At 48.5% G+C, this 23,640-nt stretch overlaps 2 protein-coding genes across 6 annotated transcripts in view; one reads left to right on the top strand and one right to left on the bottom strand.

The window, feature by feature from the left end:
• The window catches only part of DELE1 (DAP3 binding cell death enhancer 1), a 41,449-nt gene extending 26,234 nt beyond the window's left edge, over positions 1-15,215 (top strand). For 2 of the 4 annotated variants that reach the window (XM_075068001.1, XM_075068003.1), the window contains 3 exons: positions 1,834-1,926; positions 6,250-6,423; positions 6,715-15,215. In XM_075068001.1, the coding sequence (XP_074924102.1) occupies positions 1,834-1,926; positions 6,250-6,423; positions 6,715-6,882 (435 nt within the window). In that variant the 3' untranslated portion in view covers positions 6,883-15,215. Of the gene's footprint in view, positions 1-1,833; positions 1,927-6,249; positions 6,424-6,698 lie in introns of all 4 variants that reach the window. The other 2 variants (XR_012656288.1, XM_075068002.1) reach the window with 2 other exon arrangements.
• Positions 1-23,640, bottom strand: part of PCDH12 (protocadherin 12) — a 45,372-nt gene that overhangs the window by 920 nt on the left and 20,812 nt on the right. The window contains exon 4 of one of the 2 annotated variants that reach the window (XM_032778942.2): positions 11,650-12,011. The exons of the other annotated variant lie outside the window; for it this stretch is intronic. Coding sequence (XP_032634833.1) covers positions 11,650-12,011 — 362 coding nt within the window. Of the gene's footprint in view, positions 1-11,649; positions 12,012-23,640 lie in introns of those variants that run through there. 2 annotated transcript variants of the gene reach the window in all.

Below are 23,640 nucleotides of genomic sequence, written 5' to 3'. Positions count from 1 at the left end.
TGAGCTACTCCAGACTCTGTACTAGGAGCCCGTGACAGCATTCGGACAAGCTCCTTATAGAAGGAGCATGTACAGCGAACCCTCCTGGAATGATTGTTCTTGTCTTTAGCCCTCTTGCATTTGAACTCAAGAGCTTGACATGTTCCAGGCGCTAGGCCGGAGTCTGCTGAATGCCTGCCTGGTCCTACTTCCATGACGTTTCCTGGTACAGTGTCTGTTCCTGCCACTCCAGGTGACATTGTGGAAGATGGTGTACTCCGACCACACGTTGATTGACATCCAAGTGTGATTGTTGGACCAAGTGGCTGCTCTTGGAGCAGGATCCAGTTTCACCTGGATTGATCTGTAAAGTGCACCAGGAAGCTGTTCTGATGTGGTTAGTGCAGCTCACTACTACTGGTGAAAATGAGGTGACCAGGACCTTTATAGATTGGGTAAGGGTCAGGAAGAAAAGAGTTCAGTTCATTGTGGGAATGGAGGTGGAGGACTGTTATCCCTGTCCATACTGCAAACTGGCAGTTGTATGGAGCTATGCCACAGCCTGCAGTGTGTACTTACCCACGGCCCTCAATGGTGCTAGCCTTATACTTGCCTTTTACTCGCCTTCAGATGTGATTGTGAGGTTTAGGTGTGGACAATAGGGTTATGGCACAACCAAGTGCATGTACGCATATACAGTCGCTAGTGCAGACATACCAACTGTTCGAACAGGATGAAGGGGTTTCATAAATAACTTGGATTGTAGCGCCTGGGAATAGTACAAGGGATCAGTAAAGTTCCACACAGACTCCTTCCAGAGAGATTACATTGTGCACTCTCTTGCTAAGAAATAGCTAGGATCCCAGTACTAGAAAAAGGGCACATGCCACCAGACAGCATGCTTTCGAAATGCGTCCTCTTCTGAGTCATGCAAGGTTATTATCTGGAGTTCCAGCCGCACATGCCCCTGGCCAAGTTCACCAGATTTAGCCTCTAGGACCTAAACCAACCTGCAATCTTAACTGTCAACTGAGACTCCTAAACCTCGCCTCATTAAGCCTTGCTAATCCCCAAAAGGAGGGATTCCTGCAGGCTGTGCTTGAAGGAAGAACAGTTGCTTACCCAGTAATTGTGGTTCTCTGACATGACTCACCTGCATGGATCTATGCTCCCTTCCCTCCTTTTCTACTAGTTTGGAGTTTTAACAAAGTGGTGATTCTGTGGCAGGCACCGAATTGTATTTGGGACTCTGCTCCCTCATACATATCTTCAGATGGGGGAGGACATGGCAGTATATAGGAACAGTATATGCCAGCCCCAGGGATGCTGCTTCCCAGAAAGTTCAGAGCTTGTGCGTTGTGTGGAGCACTCCATGCTGGCGATGGCGCACAGCTACTGTATGAGTGACAGTCTGTAGGCTTTGGGGTAACAGCTCATGGTCAGGATTCCTCCATTGTCATGCACACATGTGGCTCTGTTTGCCTAGGGCAGTGAGTATGAGAGCATAACCTGAGTGTTAGTGCAGTGGTTTTATTGCAAAGTATAGGCTATTTACCTCCAAGCATCCTGCTTCGGAGCCTTTTGTCTTTTTTTTATACACTTATGGCTTCCTCATTTTTTCCATGACAGAGACCCAGGTTTATCCTCTCGGGACAACCTCTTCCATGGGCTGTGCAGCAGGGAGGATGTTCTTCCCTCCAGTCTGCTGGTGAACATCTTGCCTGTGGCACTGGAGACCATGGTTTGACACCCCACAGGGAGTGAGTCACTAGGCACACAGATACCATGGTGATGGGCATGATCTATAATAAAGACATAATCCCTAGTGATTTGTGCTGTATGGTTTTGCTGCAGGCACAGGCCTACCTTGGGGTGCTCTACATGAAGGGGCTGCAGTCTGCAAAGCAGAGGGCTCTGAAATACCTGTGGCTGGCGGCCAAGAATGGGGTAAGTGCTTTCTGCGCCTGCAGAAGGCGATAATTGCTCAGGTCAATTGAGACTTCTCAATTGAGCTCAAAGGCCAAGAGCCAGGATTGCTGGAAGTGAGATTCTCTCTAAATGTTTGCAGTGTTTTTGTAGCTGTGTTGGTCCCAGGATATTAGAAAGACGAGATGGGTGAGGTAATATCTTTTATTGGACTACCTTCTGTTGGTAGAAGGGACCAGCTTTTGAGCATCACAGAGCTCTTCTTCAGATAAGGAGAAGATAACCAGAATGTCCAAGCTAAATACAAGATGGGACAGATTGTTAAGTGTAAGTGGTTCATACATGCTGTAGGAGACCACTTAAAATTAAGTGGGCAGTTAAGGGTTAGCCGGCAGAAGGGTGTGTTACCAACTGTTGTAATGAACCATAAAAACAGTGTCTCTGGGCATGTCTACACTACAAATTTTTTAAGTCAAAATACAGCCACCACAGTAATTAAAGCAGTGGTTCGTGCCTACACGTGCTCCTTCTGTCAGTGATGTGTGTCCTCACCTTGAGCATTTCCACCCACTAAAGTGGTGCAGTATGGGGCACACACAGCTGGAGCCCCATCACCCTGGGGCTGACAGCCCAAGCTCACAGCTGGAGCCTCACCCATCTCACACTGGGGGTGACAGCCCCTTCCTCATCGCAGAATCCCAAGCCTAGGCTCCAGCCTGAGCCTGAGCCTGAACAGCTATACTGCAATTAAACAGCCCCATAGTCTGAGCCTGGGAGCCCAAGTCAGCTGACCCAGTCCAGCCGTGGGTGTTCAACTGCAGCATAGACGTACCCAGTAAATATCCCTTTGTTCTTCCATTAAGAGAGGGTAAATGGAGCCCTAGGGATCATCTCTAGTGCGCTGGTTCTTCTCTATGTTTCTGTCCTGTCCCTTCTTACACAACTACCAGTACTAAGCAACCCTACTTTTTCCAGCCCCTCTCTGCAGGGCCCATCTCTAGGCCTCCTCTCTTCCTTCGAGATCTCTGGGATTGGCTGCCCAGAGCTGCATATCTATCCAGAATAGTACTGATTTAGGTGTGGTTTTAGTGAGCTGTTCACAGTGACACCCCCAGGTCTTTTACTCAAAAGAGATTACAGTTTATTTAGAGCCAGTCAGTAAGTCTGGGATCTGGATAATTCAGATTGTCCCTATGTGTTACTTATTTGCTTAGCTTCATTTGATCTCCTGAAGTTCCTCGCAATCCTCTTTTAGGCTTGACTGAGCAATAGTGTGGTTGTCCATTGTGTGACAGGCATGCAAGCTAGGGAGCTGTGGCCGCTGAGTCAGAGCTGTGGGCTGCTTGTGAGTTGCTACTCCCTACAGCTTTATAGGACTTTGTAAATCCTCACAATTCAGTGTGTCCTCTGTGCAGGAGGCAAGGTGCCTTGTGGGACAAGCACCCTTTGTGTGTGACCGTGCATTAATGATTGCTGTGCTCATGGACAAGGGGACATGCGTAGGGCTGCACATGCCCCCTTAGCTCTGGTATCCCAATTTCTGGGTGCTTTCTTATGCAATCTGAATGTTTGCTTGAGCCAGGTGTTTGGTTTGTTCCTTCAGCATAGGCCTAGAAGTTGGGGGGAGCAATCAAATTGTTTAGAAAGGTATGATAAAAGGAACAGACTGGAGGTGTCTGACAGAAATTCCTTCTCAAGAGATGCTCAGAGGAGTAAGTAACAGTTTAGGAGAGACAGGGCGAATGATAGAGGAGCAAAAAGAAGCCTCAAGACTTGGACTTTCCTGTATTTATTCAAGGTTCTCAGTTCCCCTTTCATGTAACCTGATCCTGTAATAGATCTTATATTACTTTTCTTAAATTTTGGTCAAAAGTCTGTACTCTTCTAGATTATAGATTGCCCTATCTTTGTTCCTCCAGGAAATTGAGGAATAATTTGTATACTCCATATTTCCATGGTATAAGACCTTCCAATTTATTATAGCTAGGTTGTGGTTTTCTGTTACTCACTGTAATAGCGTGGTGTCATAAATAGATAGCTAAGGGTTAATGTTTCTTTTACCTGTAAAGGGTTAACAAAGGGAACCAAACACCTGACCAGAGGACCAATCAGGAAACTGGATTTTTCAAAGTCAGGGAGGGAATTTTTGGACTCTGGGTCTTTTGTTTGTCTCTCAGCTATGAGAAGCTTCTTTCTTCTTCTAATCTTCTGTTTTCAACTTGTAAGTACAGGTAGAAAAACAATATAGGCTTTTATGTTGTTTTGGGTGTATTTACATGTGTGTAACTTGCTGGAATGTTTCAAATTGGATATCTTTTTGACTCAGACTGTTTATTCATATTTTTCTTATAAGCAATAGCCCTGTATTGTCATCTTGTTACAGAGAATATGTTTATGTCTTTTTTCTTTCTTTTTTATATAAAGCTTTCTTTTTAAAACCTGTTTGAGTTTTTCTCTGGTTAAGGAGAAAGGAAAGACAGGGGGGAGGGGAAACACTACGCTCTGTGTTTAACTCTCCTAGTGTCCCAGGGCGGGAAGAAGCTAAGGGGGAGGAGAGAGAGAATCTCTTCTGTTTCCTTGTATTTGGGGTTTGTCTCTTTGTGGAATAGAGGAGATATGCTTCTTGGTATTGTGATGTAAAGAGATTGCATCAATACTCCCAGGTTAGCCCAGAGAGGAAAGTCTGGGTGGGAGAGAGAGAGGGAAGGGAAGTGGGTTATTTCCCTTTGTTGTAGGCTCAGGGTTTCTGAGTCTTGGGGTCCCTCCAGGGAAGGTTTTGGGGAGACCAGAGGGGGCCAAAACCCTGGAAATTTTGGATGGTGGCAGCGAGATCAGATCTAAGCTGGTAAACTGAGCTTAGAGGGGTTTCATGCTAGCTTCTCAGTTTATGAACACTAAGGTTCAAATCTGAGTAGGAAGCTACGACACGTGGCATCCACCTCTCATGAGCACCCCTTCTGGTTGGGTGTGTTTGCAGTCTTTAAACCAGTCCCAGCCCTGGTATTGGGCTGTACCCCCAGGGCTTCATCCCTGGGGGCAATGGTTTCACGCTCTTGATCTACTCTGGCCTCAGCTCTCCAGCCAGGCCACTAAGTAGTTCTTTTCCCCTTCTGAGGATTGTAGGCCAATTTACCAGTGGTCTGTCAGGGGCGGGGGGACCTGGGCCCACCCGTTACTCTGGGTCCCAGCCCAGGGACCCTAAGAATAGCAGCCACACATTGCCATGTCCCTTTAACTATGTTGCTTTCAGTTCCCTGGGCCACTTCCCCATGGCCCCAGCCTTTACCAAAGCTTCACCCTTAGCTAAGGGTTCTTTTACATTCAGGCCCAGCAGCCAGCCAATGCTCTTCCTTGCTCCCCAGGTCCCTGCCAGCACTGAGCTGTCTGTGGTGCTGCAGTTCCCTTTGGCCAGCCAGGAGTGCCATCTGCACTCATCTAGCTCCAGCAAAGAAATGCCTGTTGCTGGCTATGGAGCTCCTTTTATATGGCCCTCTTGGGCCCCGATTGGCTACTCCCTGCAGCCTCTTCCATTGGCTGCTTCCTGCACTGTCCCTCTAGACCATTTGGAGGGCCTCTCTACTGCTCATTTCCTGGGATGGATGTGGCAGGACCCTGAAGCCTCTAGCAGGGGGGCCTCTGGGCCTAGTCCACCCTGTCACACTCAGTTATTATTGCTATCTTTTAATCAACATGATCATATATGGATGGATGGATGCGGGAGAGTATATGCTCAACAAGAGAGTGACAGATATTACCTAACAAGATGATCTACTAGGAGTCATGAGTCCTAGTTTGCCTTTTGGTTTTCTATTTTGAAGACAGTCCATGCTTTTTAACCATATTTGAATGAATTATCAAATCCTCATTTACGTAAGGCATATATTCAGTAAAGATCTCTCACCATGGAAACTGCTGTCCTTAAAGGTAAATATGGAAAAGTTTCTTTATGTCTGTGTTTTTGCCCATGTAAATCTGGAGTGTTGGAAGATTTACCTCATTATCTTTTGCACTGTAGAATCTTCCAGCTTTTGAAAGCACGCTGGATTTTACCTCTTTTGTATAATAAATAATTTTTATCACTATCTCAGAAGATAATGTTTTTAGTATTTTCTCAGTGCCTGGTAGTAATGAAATCGGTGGCAATTTTTGCCCTTTAGCATTGTCTTGAAGAAGAGAGGTTTTTTAAGTTCTGATTGACATGTTATTGTATTATATGGATATTGGTGTTGTTTTTAGATTGTGAATGTTTTTCTTTTTGTATTCGCCAAAGATGTATGTCATATCAATTGAATTGAATAGCCTGACCCCCTCCTCCCTGACTGCTGTGTGTATATTTACATCTAGGATTCCCAAAGCAGGTATCATGTTGGTGTTTGCTATGAGAAGGGCCTTGGAGTAAAACAGAACTTCGCAGAAGCAATGGAGCATTACCAGCACTCAGCTGCTGCAGGAAACAGACATGCTCAGGAGAGAATGCAAGTTGTTGAGCAGGAGATGGCAGGTACTACAGCATCAGAGGTTCAGGGCAAAAGGGACATGCCAAAGGCTTGGGCAGCACTCGCGTGGGGGGGGAGGCTCCTGTCACCAGAGGCTGGGACCCCATTGGGGGGAAGCCCCTGTCACCAGAGGCCGTGAGGGGAGACAGCTCCGCAGCTGTCGATGTTGCTGCAGTAAGGATCTCTCCTCTTGTTCTCCACCCTGCCCTGTGCTCACTGGTTGGTTGTTGAGGATGCTGAATGGTGGGATTGGTCACCTGCAACCTGAGAGTTTCAGTAACGTCTCCTCTTTGTGGGCTTGACAGCCGCAGAGAGCAGCCATCCAGCCCCTTCTGGAATGAGAGCGTTTTCCTCCAGCCCCTGCCTCTGGGTCCTGGAGCAACTAGCAGAGCAGCGCCAGGCCCCTCCAATGGGATGTCGTGCTTTACCCCTGCCCCACTCCTGGAGCACAGGCAGTCTGGCGGGGGCTGATGTCAGCTGACTGAGATGGAATCCAGCCCCAGAACACACGGCAAGTCTATCGGATTCTTCCTGCCTGGAGCCACAGCCAGTGCTCTATTCTCAGGGGATAGCACTTGGCTAGTAGGTACAAATGGAATCAATCCCTTCCTGTGGAAATCATGCCCAAGAGGAGCAGTATCGTTCTCCTGTAACTCCACCAGCCCTTGGGGAGAGGCAGCAGTGTGGAGGGGGCGGGGTGATGGCGGATGGGGGTAGGCTATGGTGTTTGGAGAGGAGGGGCAGTGCAAGTTCTCTAATGGAACACGAATGATACAGGTGCTTCTCGAGCAGTCTCCCTGTACCCTATTGATACTACTCTGCACTACCTGGCCTAATTTCACACTGCCCCAGCCAACCCTGGGCCCCAGCTCCTCCACTCTGCCTTGGCCCAGGGGCCTAACCATATGCATTCACACAGCCCAACCCAGCTCAGCCCCCATGCTTTGTGAACTGGGCCAGCACCTCACTGTCTCTGTTGGCCTGAAGGCCTTACTGGAGGCTCCTCCTCTGAACACCAGTGCTCTGCTCCATGCTGGACCTGCACTTGGCTCTCTGGTCCATCCCCTACCTGTACTGTCTGGCAGTGTCTGGCACCATGTCATGACTTGCTACCAGGGCTGCAGGTCACACAGTGGCTCTCCAGACACATGTTGCAGCAGTTTAATTAAATCAGTTAAAAGCCGATTAAGTCAAACAGATGCTGATCTCTGCCTGTGCCTGTACATGAACCCACACAAGCTAAATCGATGCAAGCAGGATTTAATCTGTGTTGAGTATCTACACACAAATTGCACTGTTTTAATTCAGTAGCAAATTCTCCCTGTAGTCAAACTGGTGCATCTCTGCATGTAGGTCTGGCCTCACAACAGCAGCTGTCTGTCCCCTGGCACCTGTTCTCAATTCCAGCCTCCATTCTGCAACTGTAGGGTATAGGCTCCCCCTCTGTTCCCAGAGCCTGTGGCCGTGCATTCAAGGTCACTCAGTTTACTTGCTCTTCCTTTGTGAGGCAGGATGCAACTGGCAGGAAATCCCTCCAACGGATTTCCCTACTCTCATAATAACCAGGGCTGCTCCTGAGCATCATCTCCCTGCTGTGGGCGGAGGGAGGAAGGGGGAGCTGCACCCACCCCCTTCCTTTGTTATAGAACTCACCATGCAGTGGGGAGGAATGAAGCATAGCAAGGCTAAGCTAGGGGAATGGAATTAATCTATTTAATTCACTAATTTATTGTCGTCTACAAATAAATCCAGTGGCTACCTGCAAACAGTGCAAGGTGAGAAAGTTGGGAAGTTGTTCGCTGTGTTTGTGGGATGCCTACAGTCAGAGATGAGAGCAAGCCCTCCAGTGCTGAGCTCCCCCACGGCCACAAGCATGTGCCCTATAGCTTGCAGAGGAGTTCAGGCCTGTGGCTGGGCCAGAATTTGCATCACAGTCATTTGGTTGCTGAGGAAAAACAATTTTGTTTCCAGCAGACAGCAAGTAGTGAAGAATTAGTGGTGTAACTAATAATAAGATGATGCAAGCAGCAAATAATGAACCCCATCCTTCAAGTCACTGTTTTTTGCTTCCAAGGATCTTTGGACTTTTCTTAAAGTATTTTACAGAATCCAGTGTTAGAAGGATTTGATTTTTGAAAAATTACAGAACTCCAAGGGCTAGAGACTTTTTGCTTACATTGCTTCATCACCTGTGCCAGCCACACCATGTAGAAGGCACTCTCAAGGGGATGGACAGTTGGGAGCAAGTTCCACTCCCCAAAATGTCTTTTCATTTTCGCTCCTTTAAATGGACCCTTCACCCTACAGTGTCTATTCCTGCTGTGGGTTGCTGTGCACACACACACAAAGATTTGTAACTGCTGTGCATGTGGGAAAGATAGTGAGAGGGCAGGGCAGGTGTGGGCATTCACTAGACAATTTTGGCCCTGTGCTGGTACTGCTAGATCTTTGCCAGCTCTGGGGAAATGCCGTTACATAAAGGGGAGCCAGAAATGCAGTTGTTTTGGAGCGCTCACCTCAAAATTTGTAACAAGAGAGACGCTAAAGTGGAGCTATCAGTACATCTAAACAGAAAGTGCTGCTTAGCCTTAACTAGGCCTCTGGCCATTGCCAACAAGCTGCCTCCAGCTCCAGATTACAACCACCTCAGTATTAACCTGTCTGGTGGAACATTGAGCAGGTGACAACTGTCAAATATTTGTGTAGTGTCAGTGCTGGAGGATGCTCATAAGACGTGGACACTCATACAGCAGAAGCTACTGCCATGTTTTGGGCCCTTCATGTGACCTCTGTGGAGATGTTGGGACATAAGTTTACCACAAAGCTGTAGGTCTATAGAACTGTGGTTATACCAATTTTATTGTATGGAAGTGAAACATGGGCGCTGAGGAAGGCTGAAGAGCATGGACTGACGTTTTCAATTCTTGTCATCATCATCAACTTGCTCCTTATTTAAGGCAGGACAGGATCAGAAATGGGCAGGGGTTTGGTTTTGACAGTTATCTTGGCATGGTCAAGTCAGGATGGAAGATCAACGAATTCTGAAGCACATGTACCAAGGAATGCCATGAACTAGCTGGTGATCACATGAGTGCCAAAAGCTTCAGTGGTGTGATAAGACTGCCAGTGATGGACAAACTGTGAATATCCAGCCAGGCCAGAGATCAGTTTTAGTGGCGCTTGATCTGCAAGGAAGCCACTCCTACCCAGGGCTCATTCACTGTCCCCACAGCCCTATGAGAGTGCCTTCTACATGGTGTGGCTGGCACAGGTGATGGAGTAATGCCATAAATACATGCCCCCAAGACTTAGCTCCCTCTCCTCCCCCATGTTCTAGTTCTCACAAATGCACATGCACAACTCTAAAGCTCACCATCCACCATGACTGACCCTCCCTTACACCCTATGGCTCAGCTGCCCTCCCATACCCCTATGGGTCACCCCCCATGGCTTCACCCCCTCCACATACACATCCCTATGTCTCACCCCCCTCCACATACACACACCCGTTAGTGCCAAATTGAAGATGGTCACTGGGGTGAGGCTTGTGAGTATTTTTACAGCTGGGGTTCCACTGTGCTTTCCAGGGTCCTCTGCTCTGCTCCCTTCCTCCTTACTGGTCAGCTGATCTCCAGGCTGGGCTTCTGTCTAGCTGGGCTTCTTGCTCCCCCACCCCCTGGCTACACGCTGGACCCTGATACACTGCAGCCTGGCTCCTGCCCCTGTCGGAAAGCTGGGGAACATGAGGCAGTTGTGGGCAGTTCCCAGCCAGGCAGGGATACAGAAACCATGGTGTCAGTCATCTGATGCAGCACCATGGGGGATCTGGGAGAAAAATACTGAATTCTGAGGCATTTTGGCAAAATGTGTTAGTCCACAGCTGTGGAATCATACAGCCCATGAAGTCTGAGAGAGAGGAACAAGACAGGTCTCACCTCTCCAAGCTATACTTTCAGTCTCTCTGAAGATTCAGGCAGGCATTACTGTAACGGTTACACTTGATCACATTTATGAGGCTTTTGTCACAACCACAAAGGCTAAAAATATTTTAATTTTAAATAAAATTGAAGATCCTGGAGTCTGATTCTATGGCAATGTGAATTCTGCAGCTGGGGTCTTGTCTGTGAGCTCAGGATTGCTGAATTTGGGTCTCAGAATGAAGTTTGCGTGCAATTGAGTGAGTTCTGTTCATTGTGTCTCTAGCACAATCCACTCTGCCCACCCAGACTCAGAGGAAAGGGCCTTGCTGAATTATGACCCCTGCAAGAGTGTCACTGCCTGTCAGACACCCAGGTGGCTTCAGTAACTGCAGTGTCTACTGCACTTGCCATAGAGTTTGTTGCACAATTTTCATGTCCTCCTGCTACCAGAAGTGAAAGCCCAGGTCCAGCTGTGATGTAGGGCAGGTTGCAGTATGTAAATGCTCTCCTAAGTTACCTTCCCATGTCAGCAAGGGAGAAACTTGAAAGAGGAATGCTGGGCCTGAGGCAAATGGATGGGAGGTGGGGGCAGATCGTGAGCAGGAAGGAGGTGCCCAAGTAATGGGTGGAGAGATGGGGCTGGGGGATAGGCCATGGGCAGAAAGGAGGAAATGTGGTGGATGGGAAATGGGACCTGTAGCTGGGCCATAGATGGGAGAGGAAGGACGGGGACTGGGCCATGGGTGGAGAGGGAGAGATGGGCTATGGGCAGGGCGGGTGGGTCCAGATGCCAGACTGTAAGGTGGGAGGTGGGACCAGACACTGGGCTGCGGCGTTGGGGCAGGGAGATGAGCTGTGGGCAGAGATGCAGGGCTGGGCATGGATGGGGAAGAGGGACCAGGTACCGGGCTGTGGATGGGGAGGTGTGTGCAGAGAGACTGGACTGTGGGTATGGAGGAGTAGCTGGGTGTTGGGCTATGGGCTTAGAGGTGGGGCTGGTGCCAGGCTGTGGGTCAGAAGGAGAGGCTGAGTGCTAGGCTGTTCGTGGGTAGGGAGATGGGCCTGGTGCCGGGCCAAGGGCAGGGAAGCAGAGCTGGGATATGGGGGTGGAGAATAGTAACTCCTTTGGGAGGAGCCAAGAGATGGAAGGGGATTTGGGCATGGTGGGATCAGATAAGGGAAGCAGGAGGGTAGCTGCATCTATGACAATCTCTACTGAGGTGTGGTTCATGCTGGAACTGTTCACCACCATCAGTTGCTATTTCCATTTGCAAAGAGCACTGGTTCTGCTCATGTGTCTGCTGCAGCCGTCAGTCTTTCCACATGAGCTACATAGCAGGAGCATCGCCATCCACCCCAAAAGGCTTGCTATGCGTAGAGAGCTGCTGCAGGAGCCCCGAGGCTGTTGCTGCATGGGCCTGTGCTTTCTGGGATAAGATCATTTCAAATAGGGTGCTCATCTCGGAGAGGAAAGTGCTGGCCAGTCTCGTCCTGGCTGCATTTGGGTCAGATCCATTAACTTTGCCAAATGTCTCAAAGGTTCTCGGTTTATCCTGCCCTGCATCTTCCTGGTCCTGAGAAGAGTGCAGAGAAGCAGGGGAGAAAACATTGTCCTTGTAGCTGCTGGTGAGGGACAGGGAGAGCCGAGCCATCCATGCAGGGTCTGCCGTCAGCCTCTCCAGGGCCAGCCCTGCAGGGAACAATGCACCAAAAGGAAACAGGGATGTAAGAGCTGGGGCTGAGCAGTCCATGGTAGAAGAAAGAAAAGACTGAGGAAAGTGCCCTGGACCAGCTGGGAGAAGGGCAGGGGGAGCATTCCTGACTCCAGGCTTTCAAACCTTGTGAGTCAGCCAGCCCCAAAATCATGGAAGTGGCTTAAAAGTAATGAGATTTTAAAATAAAATAAATGTGGGGCCTCTTTGCCTTGGTAGTTTGGAGTTTTTAGTGATCACATTTTAGACTTTATTTCACAACCACAAGGGCCTATATTTAGCATTTATTCAATCAGAGGTGAGATTCTGGTGTCATCACATGGCTTCAGCATCTGGGAGTTTTAAGGAAAACACCAAATAGCATGAAAGTCACTCTAAAATGGCAAGAGGTGGCATCACTGTAATAACTGTGTGCCTCACACAGCCCTTTTACAGTCAGCATCCCCTCGGAAAGTTCTTTCTAAAACGGTGGCTCAGTTTCATCCACTTAGCCAGGCTGCCTGTTAAAAAGAAAGCCAAATTTCTGGTTTGGCTATGTTTTCATGTAGTGATGTGCCCCCTGCCAGTGGCTGGTCCACACAGGATAGCAGCTTACTCTTGCTGCCAGCAAAGTTGTTAAAGGTGGAGCATGGAAATCTAGAGTTCAAACCCTGCTAAAGGCACAGCACAGGGTGAAGAGTGACCCATAAAATGATAATTTTTTTTTTAAAAAAACACTTAAAACCCAGCAAATGGCTTATGAAACCCAGTTAAGTGAATTATATTAGGATTGCAAAATCAAGTATTTGCATATTAGGAAATGCCAGAATTTTGACCGCCCCTTTGCTCTTGTAAGAGGGTAAATGGGGTTTCCAATTTCCAATATGCTTGCTTCAGATCATTCATTATTCTGTCTGTCATATCACCTCTTGTCTGCTCTCTAAACTAAGCTTTTCTGATCTTTTCACTCTCCCTCATGGCGATCTCTCCAAGCTCCTAATCATTCTTATTGCCCTCCTCCTACTCTCTCCAATTCTGCAAGACCCTTTCTGCAGTTGCATTCCTAGTGCAATACACAGGATCCTGGGGAGGGGAGCCCATGGATTTAGAAAATGGTAATACAATAGTGTTCATCTTTTGCCATTCCAGTGCAAAAACAAGGTAGATAAGCTAGTTCCATACTGGGGCAGAACTAGGGTCATTTGGGTACTGTCAGTCTGATTCTCCTCTCAGTTACCCTGGTTTTACTCCAGTGTCACTCCAGTCTCCAGTGGGGTTCCTCCTGATTTACACCACTAGGGTGGGTGAGAGAGAGGACTCTGTCCCAGTTATTCAATCAGGTTACCCGGAGGAGGAAATCAAACCCAATGGCCATGAATTTCCATGCTTTCAAATATTTAATTTCACCTTTATCTCTGAATTCTCTCACTTTTAATAGCTGCTTTTGCAGCCACAAGGCTCTCCTGAGGGGTTATGACTTTATGCCTGCCCTCCAGTGTAGATCAGATGTTGACCTTTGCTTGCTTGCTGGTTTGTTTTCAGTTTGCAGAAGCTGATAAGGAGCTGTGTGCCATGAGAGAGACAGAGCCTTTGATCATAGCAGAGCCCTGTTAGGGGGTGGGGTTTCCCTTATTAGGGGGCCTATAAAGGCAGCCAGGTAGCTAGCCAGCGGTATACGAGTTAGCAAACAGTTGAAAAGTAGTATGAGTGGGTGTTTGAGAGAGAGAATGTTTGGTGTTCTGTTTTTTCTTGAGAGGATTATAGGAGGGAAGGCTATGACAGCTACAGGGGCAGCAATATCAGTGAGCCAAGAAATGGAAAAGACAGTGAAGATGACTGGATGTGGAGCTGCAGGATGTATCCCAGAACAAATACCTGAAAGGTGCTTCATTTGTATGAAGTGCTATCTGGGACAACTGATGGAAGAGAAGAGCCAAGGTTTGGAGCTGCAGGTAAAAACTATGGTTGAGTTTCAAAGGAGATTTGAGCAGCTGATGGAGAGGAGGCTGAGTGGAAAACTGCTAGATGAGGAAAGTGGCCAGTGGAACCATGTGACAGCAAGAACCAGGCAGAGGAAAAGACCACCTAGTGAAGAGGAAATAGAGATGAAGAACAGGTTTGCTGAGTTGCAAAATGAAGACTGGGCAGAGCAGGCAGTAAAAGAAGGTGGGAGGGCAACAAAAAAGAGAAGAGTGGCTAGTCCTATAAGAAAACCAGAGTTTGGAATCACAGGAGGATAGAGGATGATTGACAGAAGACTGCAAGTAAGAGCAAAGGATGAGAGGACTTGCAGCCAGGAAAAACTGGAGGAGGAAGGCCAGAGAATTGCACGAACACCAGGAAGAGGCAGGTCTGTGTGATTAGGGACTACCTACAAAGAAAGACAGGCCTGTCACCAGAGCTGATCTAGGGAACAGAAGGGTGTGGTGTATGCTGGGAGTTAAGATATGGGATGTGGACCTGAGGCTGCAGAGGATCCTAATGAGAGCAGGAAAGAATCCACTGATTGTGCTTCACACCCTCTACACTGTTGTAGTAATCTGTTTGTACAAAGTATGCCCTGTAGCGTATCATTTGAAAACTTTTATAACTTGCTGGTCAGTAATTATACTTGTAAAATATGTGCGGCAACACTGTATGTGAAGTTTTAAGATTCCCCTGAATGATATTACTAACATGTTCCAAATGCCACAGCCCTGCCCAGGCAGAAGTGAGGTCTGTCCTAAACAAAGGAAGTAATGTGTGCTTGCCTTAATTTTAATTTAAACAGTAAACAAAGTCATCAAGTAGGGAGACAAACAAATGAAGTTTCAACAGGTGGAAAAAAACCAGCAGGGAATATCCTGCCACATAGACTCTTGGTCTCAGCCAGAAATGTTTTTCAAGAGGGCAACTGATATTATGAAAAGGAGAGACAATCCAATACATCCCCCTCTCTCTTCCTGCCCATTACATTCTCTGCCCCTGAGAAGAGAAAAGGGAAACAGCTGTTGGATTCTGGGGGAGGGGTCCTGACCTGAGAGTTTGACCAGTAATCTGCTGGAGCATGTGCTGAGAAAGTGTGCTTTGCAACTAAGATAGTTTCTTAAGTAGATATTAAAAAGTGTTTTGTCTCTGTTTTTTCTTGTAACCATTTCTGGCTTTTATACCTCATTACTTATAGACACTTCAGATCTCTTTAATAAACTTGTTTTACTGTTTTATTTAAACCATTGGGTTTTTTAGAGTCTGGACAACTATTTAATGTAATATGATGGTATAGCATTACCTTAAAACAGTGGTCCCCAACCAGTCGATACCGATCTCCATCGATGCAGCATGGCTGCCACTAAGGCAGACTCCTGGAAGCGGCCAGCATGGCTCTGGGGGCGGGGGGACAGGTTTCCTGCCACACACTGCTCTTGCCTGCAAGCACTGCCCCTGCAGCTCTCCTGGCCAATGGGAGTTGCAGGGGTGGTGCTTGCAGAGAGGGGCAGTGCATGGAGCCAGCACTCTGTACGCTCTCCTGCACCTCCACACTCTGCCAAAGCCCTGACCCCCTCTTCCCAGAGCCTGTACCCCCTTCTGCACCCCAACTCCCTGCCCCAGCCCAGAGTCCCCTCCTACACTGTGACCCCCTTGACCCCAACCCATAACTCGCACCCTCTCCTGAACCCCTACCCCAGCCTGGTGAAAGTGAGTGGGGTGGGGCCTCAGGGAAGGTGTGGGGTAGATCCTGGATTGCCCTTAGATTGAAAAAGTGATCTTGAGCATTAAAAGTTTGGAGACCACTGCCTTAAAAGAATAATAGACTTAATATATTTATGCTATCCAGGAGAGGGCTGGGCAGTACAGGACATGCATTTCTCGGGGGGAGGAATCCAGGACTTGGTTATACTGCATGGTGATCCTTGCACACCCCAAGACTGGTGAGATCCAGAATGTGGCTGGCATGCTGCATTTACACACAGACACTCAGGGTGTGACTTGCCTGTTGGAAGACTGTTTGTGAGTGGCCCAGGTGAAAGCTACTATAGCAAGATATTGCAAGGGAGCCAAGGTTGCAGAGCAGGAGTGACACAATTTGGGGAAGCTGGTTGGGAGATGCTCATGTAATCTCCATGTCTGATTCTAATAATGAGTGAGTGGAAAATCAAGTAAAAGAGGATATAGCACTTGAAAGAGGAACAACTGGGTAGAAGAATGGACATCAAGAGGAAAGATAGTATCCTTAGTATTGGCATTAACAGGCAGGCAGGTGATACTGGTAGTAAAATGACTGCCCAATCAGGTGAGGAATTTGGGCACAGCAAAGGAGAAACAACTAAGATGTCTGTAAGGAGCCTGGAAATCAAAATGGAAGAACTAAAACTATTGGTGCAGAAAATGAAACCTGTTATTATAGGGATAACAGAAACATGGTGGAATACGAGTTATGACAGGAGTACGGGTATTTGAAGAATGTGGACTGTTCAGGAAAAACAGAAATAAAGGCAAAAGTGGTGGCGTCACGTATGTTAGTGATGAGGTTGCCTGTAAAGAAATTAGAAGGAATGGAATGGAATTGTGTGATCATGTGAGACTTTAATTTCCCAGATATAGATTGTAAAACAAGTGCTACTAATAATGGTAGGGCCCAGATTTTTCTGGATGTGATTGCTGGCAGGTTTCTTCACCAAATACTCACTGAATAACAAGAGGTGATACCAGTTTAGATTTAGAATTGGTACCTAGTGAAGACCTCATAGAAGAACTGGTTGTAGAGGACAGCCTTGTTTCAGGTGATCTGGAATTAATTCAGTTTAAACTAAATAGAAATGGGTCTGCCACTAGAGTCCTTGATTTCAAAAGGGCAGACTTTAAAACATTAAGGGAATGGACAGTTAGGGAAACGGACTGAACTGAACAACTCAAGGATCTGAATGTGGGGGAGGCTTGGATTTGCTTTAAGTCAAAGTTGCAGAAGCTATCTGAAGCCTGCATCCCAAGCAGGGGGGAAAATGTTCTAGGGAAGGATTGCAAACCAAGTTGGATGAATAAGCATCTCTAACAGATTATTGAGAGAAAGTAGAAAACCTACAAGGAATGGAAGATGGGCTGAGTCGACAAGGAAAGCTACCTCTTGGAGATCAGAAAGTGTATGGAGAAAATGAGAACTGCCAAAAGCCAAGCAGAGTTGGACCTTGCAAAGGGAATTAAAACCAATAGTAAAAGGTTCTTTAGCCACATAAACAAAAAGAAATCAAGGAAAGAAGTAGTGGGGACTGCTAAACACTGAGGATGGGGTGGAGATTAAAATAATCTAGTCATGGCCCAACACCTAAACAAATACTTAATCTTATAAGAACGCACATACTGGGTCAGACGAAAGGTCATCTAGCCCAGTATCCTGTCTTCCAACAGTGGCCAATGCCAGGTGCCCCAGAGGGAATGACCAGAAGAGGTAATCATCAAGTGATCTCCATCCAAGAATATTAAAAGAACTGGCATATGAAATAGCAAGCCCAGTAGCAAGGATTTTTAATGCATCTGTAAACTTGGGAGCCGTACCCTATGATTGGAGAATTGGTAGTATAGTATCCATTTTTTAAGACGGGAAAATAATGATCCAGGAAACTACAGGTCTTTTTAGTTTGACTTCAATTGTATACAAGGTCTTGGAACAAATTTTGAAAGAGAAAGTAGTTAAGAACATGGAGATAATCAGTAATTGGGATAAAGTACACCATGATTTTACAAAAGGTGCCAGATCAAGCAGATTTCTTTCTTTGAGAAGAAACTTTTTTTTTTAGACAAAGGAAATTCTGTAGATCTAATCTAGGTGTGGTTATTGTCATAACTGCTGAGCTATTGGTTATCGTGGGTTAGGTGGGTGGGTCTCTGTGTTTTTGTTATGAAAAATAGCTGATCAGGCTTAGATGCCTAACTCCAGGAGACAGTTCACAGTTGTGAATTGCAAGCAGAGATAGGCACCTAGACCCAGGTCCATAAAGGGTCTTAGGTGTTGTCATGGGTGGCGGGTGATGGATGGGCTTGGGGAGGCTAGCCCCTGGCCAGACCACTCCTTCTGCCTGGGGCCCGGGGCCTGCCCGCTGCCAGCTCCTGGCTTCCCAGCCCCAGAGCACCTGGCAGGTGAGCAGGCAGCGTGGCCTCCAGCCCAAACCCTGGAGTGGCTGGCAGGCAGACAAATGGGAGTCCCTGGCTGCAGGCTGGTCCCCAGTAGCCCCAGCCCAGGGCAAGGGCTCCATGCTGGAGCCTGCGCAAAAGGGGGGGAAAGAAGGGGGCTTCTGTCCAAAGCAAAAGCAGCCCACTCTCCATGTCTCAGCCTCCCCGCCCAGGGCAGGTGGAGGGACTGAGGCTTCTCACAGCTGCCCACGCAGCTGTCCCTGACCCGGTTCTGGCTGGGGTTGAGGGGCTAGGAGCTGTAGCCCAGCCATGGTAAGAGCCAGACGGGAAGCTGTGGTGGACCCTCTACCTGCCTGCACTGTGGGGGGGGGGGTCTGAGCAGCCCCCAGCCTGTGTTCCCTTCCCCCAGGCTCCCCAGCCACCCGGGGCAAAAGGAGGGACTCTTGCCATGGCTGGGCTGTGGCACTGAGGCTCCTCCCCGCTGGCTGGAGCACAGCTGAGGAGAGCCATGCACGCAGCTGTGGGAAGCCAGCATGGATTCATGAATCCTCCTGCCCCAGGCTACCAGAGAGCTGGGGGGGGGAAGGCAGGGACATGGGCCGGGGGCTCCTGTCAGCCCCCCTGGGCAGGTGAAAGGTCTGCCACAGCTCCCTACAGCTGCCTGAGCTCCATGCCACCCTGGCTGATGGTGGGGCCTAAGGGGGAAGAGGAGGGGAGCGAGGGAGGGTTCCATCTGGGCAAAAAGTGGATGGGCAAGGCCTGGGGGACAGGCCATGCAGGGCCACACTGGCAGTTTGGGTAGGCTTAGCCTTCCTCTGCCTTTCATACCTGCCACCCATGGGTGTTATGGTGCTGAGTGTCACAATGAATAACTTTCAGGCACCTAGAAAATCACCGGAACAACAGTGGGATCCTCGCAGCCTGAGTTAGGAGTCCAGGCTCCCTATGCAATGCAATCCACAGCAGTCAGCATGCTAAATGGGAAGTCACCTAAACTAGCCAGTGTGAAGTGCCAAGGGAAGTTGGCTTAAGCCCTGCCCCCTCACAGAATTATGTGCCTGAATCCTGGCTGCAGGTGGAATCTTCTCCTGGAGTCAGACAGCTTACCCACCTACGTTGTTCTTTCTAAGAATAAGCGAGGCATGTATCATGAATAAGACTATGTTTTAGTCATGGGTATTTTTAGTAAAAGTCATGGACAGGTCCCAGACAGTAAACAAAAATTCACAGCCCATGACCTATCCATGACTTTTACTATATACCCTTAGCCAAAACTGGGACCAGGGTGCTGCTGGGTGTGTGTGGGGGGGCGGGGAGGGGCATGGGCCTGGTGTTGGGGGGAAGGGTAAGATGACCAGGTGTCCAGTTTTCAACTGGAACACCTAGTTGAAAACAGATCCTGGTGGCTTCGGTCAGCACTGCTGATCAGGCCATTGACTGTCCGGTTGGCGGTGCCATGCAGTTGGGCTGGCAGGCTCCCTGCTAGCCTCCACGGGTCCCAGGAAGCAACCAGCTATCCCCCCTCTAGCTCCTACATGTAGGGGTAGCCATGGGGCTCCGCACCCTGCCTTTGCCCCAAGCACCGCCCCCTCAGGTCCCATTGTCTGGGAACCATGGCCAATGGGAGCTGTGGGGGTGGCGCCTGCAGATGGGGCAGTGCGCAGAGCCACTTGGCTATGCCTCCATGTAGGAGCCAGAGGAGGGACATGCTTGAGGTACGTGCCACCCAAAGTCTGCACCTCATACTTGCTCTTAGGCCCCAACCCCCTACCCCAGCCCTGATCCCCTTTCTGCCATCTGAACCCCTCAATCCCAGCCTGGAGCACCCTCCTGCACTCAAAATCCTTCACCCTGTGCCCCACATCAGAGTCTGCACCTCCATCTAGAGCCCTCACCCCCCTGGACCCCAACCCTCTGTCCTCCCCAGAGGCCCCTCCCACACCCTGAACCCTTCATTTCTGCCCCCACGCTGGAACCCACACCTCGAGCCCATACCACTTCCCACACCCAACCCCCCTGCCTGAGCCCAGAGTCCCCTCTCATACTCCAAAACCCTTGGCTCCACCCCAGAGCCTCCTCCTGCATCCCAAATCCCTCATCCCTGACCTCCTCTCACATCCCAACCCACACTCTGAACTCCTCATTTCTGGCCCCACCCAGAGCCCACACCCCCAGCTCTGACCCCATCCCACATCCCAGTCTCCTGAGCCAGCCTGGTGAAAATGAGTGAGTGAGAGAGAGTGGAAAGAATGAGTGACAGAGGAAGAGGAGGTGGAGCAAGCAGGGGCCTGGGCCTCAGAGAAGGGGTGGGGCATGAGGAGGAGCAAGGGTGTTCAGTTTTGTGCGAGTAGAAAGTTGGCAACTGGGAGGGGGCAGGCAGCAGTGCACAGCCTGGGACCCCAGCTGGTGCTGGGAGGAGGGGGTTGGCAGGGCTGGCAGGATCCCTACCTGGCTCTGACTGGTGTGTCCCTGCAGCTCCTAGCGGAGGAGTGGTCAGAGGGACTCTGTGCCTGCTCTTGCCACAAGTGCCGGCTGCACAGCTCCCATGGGCTGGGAACTACAGCCAATGGGAGCTGTGGGGGTGATGCCTGTGGGTGCGGGCAGCATGCAGAGCCCCCTGGTCCCCCTGTCTAGGAGCTGCAGGGACATGCTGGTGGGAGCCAGGAATTTCCTCCCCCACAGTTAAGCACCACCCCATACCCCAAGCCCAACTCCCTGCCCCAGTGCTGAGCCCCCTTCCACATACCCACACTGCTGCTGCTGCTGGTCCAGGGGCTGTTTGGCTCTGCCAGTACCAGCCACTTCAGAAGTCATGGAAAGCCACGGAATCCATGCAGAGCTGGCAGTATGAGCTATGGAGCTTGGTCTGGGGTCTCTCTGGAGTCCTAGGTTTTGCAGTCCTAGCCCAGTAATGGACCCAGTGGAAGGGAGAGTTCAAGATGTATGCAGACCTGGCCATCCAAGAGGATGACAACAGCAGGAAAGTAAAACCATTATTAATAGGGAACAGCTCCCCACTGCCTCAAGCCTAGGAGTCGTGGGGAGCTATTGCTCCCCAAAGCAGAACGAAACTGTGGAGCGACACAGGTTTTTCACTAAATCTGAAGGGGAGGGTATGCAGAAGCTGAACAAGAATAACAGAAAACAAGCTTTTCAGCATTGATGCAGGAACAAGAACATAAAACTCAACCCAGAAAATACATGAGGTGAAATACATTGCACATTTGCTCTCAGGCAGAGAGACTGAAATCAGAACTCAACAAGACTGAAGGCAGAGACACACCAGCTCCATTGGATATGAAAGGTGTACAGAGCTTCACAGGAATGATACCTTTTCTTTCCAAGTTCTGTTCACACCTGCAGTAGCAGAACCCATACATCAGCTCATAAGGCAGGAGATTGACTGGGACTGGGCAAGTCCCTAACAGCAAGTATTTGCCATGATGTCATACATGATAATGGCTACCCGTCATGAAGTACTGTACTACCAGTCAGTAAAGCCACTGGCACTCCAGTGTCATGCATCAGAGAAAGGACTGGGTGTAGCTCTTTTGCAGGAGCAGCTGGTTGCTTATGCCAGCAAATCCCTGTCAGGCAGAACAAGGATACATTTAAATAGAAAAATAGCTTCTGGCTGGGGTATTTGGAGTGAAGCAATTCCATTAGGACATCCAATCTGACCAAAGCCCCCTAGTGACAATTTTGGTAAAGCACCTTCTCAGGCCTGGTCCACACTAGCAATTTACATAGGTACAAGTGCATCACTCAGGGTATGGGAAATCCGTCCTCCCCGAGCAATGCAATTACACCAACCTAACTCCCGGTGTAGATGGCACTATGTCAATGGGAGGGCTTCTTCCGTCAACATTGCTACCACCTCTCAGGAAGGTGGAGTAGCTACATTGATGAGAAAAGCTCTCACAAAGCAGCGGTGCAGCTGCAGCTTTTTAAGTGCAGACAAGCCCTTCGTGCTCTAAAGAGATTGCAGCACATGTTTATACATCTCTGGCACTATCAGGTAGAGATCAGTTGCTGTCCAGCATGAACTAGTGTTGGCTGACACCCTGAACAGAGCATGTACAACCAGAATCAGCAAGTTGGGGGAGGTAGATAAGGGCATTGATTCCATTAACATGCTGCCTATCTCCAAGTTTCAAAAGTGAAGCTGATGGAAATCAAAGAGGCTATGGAAAGCACATCCAACTACAAGCACTCCCAGTAGGGTGGCCAGAAGGCAAAAGCCAAGTACTAGTAGGAGCAGAGCCACAACGACAGACACCTCTTGTTTCCACTTCATTACAAAGTATTTCATGCCCAAAATATGTGCCTCATACCTAGGCATGGACAACTGTCTTAGATAGGCTCAAGAATATGTTTACTGGCTGAGAATAAATACACAACTCTGCTCCTTGACAGAAGGGTGTGACATCTGTCAGTCATGTGATAACTGCCAGCAGAAAGAGGCTGTTACCACATCCAACTATGGGAAAAGGTGGGAGCAGACTTATTTACCTTCAAGGAAAAGCAATACTTGATTACAGTGGACTTACACTTAAATTTTTGGGAGGTCAGTGTCATGCCTCATTCAAGAAGAAAGTCAGTGTTAGGCAAACTGAGCCAACTTTCTGTATTCCCAACCCAGACCCCAGTTTGCCTCAGAAGAATTCATAGATTCTAAGGCCAGGAAAAGACCATTGTAATCATCTAGTCTGACCTGTATAATACAGGCCAGAGAACTGCCCCCAAATCATTCCTAGGGCAGATCTTTTAGAAAATCATCCAACCTTGATTTAAAAATCGTCAGTGATGGAGAATCCAACACAACTGTTGGTCAGTTGTTCCAGTGGTTAATTACTCTCACTGTTAAAAATTTACACCTTATATCCAGTCTGCATTTGTCTAGCTTCAACTTCCAGCTGTTGGATTGTGTTATAGGTTTCATTGGTAAATTGAGAAGCCAATTATTAAATATTTGTTTCCCTTGTATGTACATATAGACTGTAATCAACTCACCCCTTCACCTTCTCTTTGTTAATAGATTGGACTCCTTGAGTCATCACTGTAAGGAATTTGCATGCAATACAGTTTGACCACCACAATTCCTTCTGAGCGTACCCACAGAGTGACAGTAAGGTGGAATCAGCTATGCAAACAGTTATGAGACACTTGGTATGTCTACACTTAAAATGTTTCAGTGGCATAGCAGCAGATCTGCAGATGCAACATTTTAGTGTTTCAGTGCAGACACTCACTGCAGTGATGGGAAGGGTTCTCCCATCAATGTAGTTAATTCACCTCCCTGAGAGGCAGTAGCAAGGTCGATGGAAGAATTCTTCATAAAGCGAGACCTGCCTCTCTTTCCCACTGCATTTTGAATGGATCCCAATCTGGTAGGCCTTTGAGCACACCTGTTAGATTTGACCCCATAGGTGACGTAGAAACTCCTGCCTTTATCTTCCCCCAGGTCGTGCATCACCCTGATGCATAAGCAGGAGACAGATGTCTAGACGCCTGGAGTGATGC

This window comes from Chelonoidis abingdonii, chromosome 7 (genome assembly GCF_003597395.2).
Source record: "Chelonoidis abingdonii isolate Lonesome George chromosome 7, CheloAbing_2.0, whole genome shotgun sequence".
NCBI classification, from domain to species: domain Eukaryota; kingdom Metazoa; phylum Chordata; order Testudines; family Testudinidae; genus Chelonoidis; species Chelonoidis abingdonii.
The sequence above is the reverse complement of the archived record's forward strand: the minus strand, read 5'-3'. Positions and strand labels throughout refer to the sequence as shown.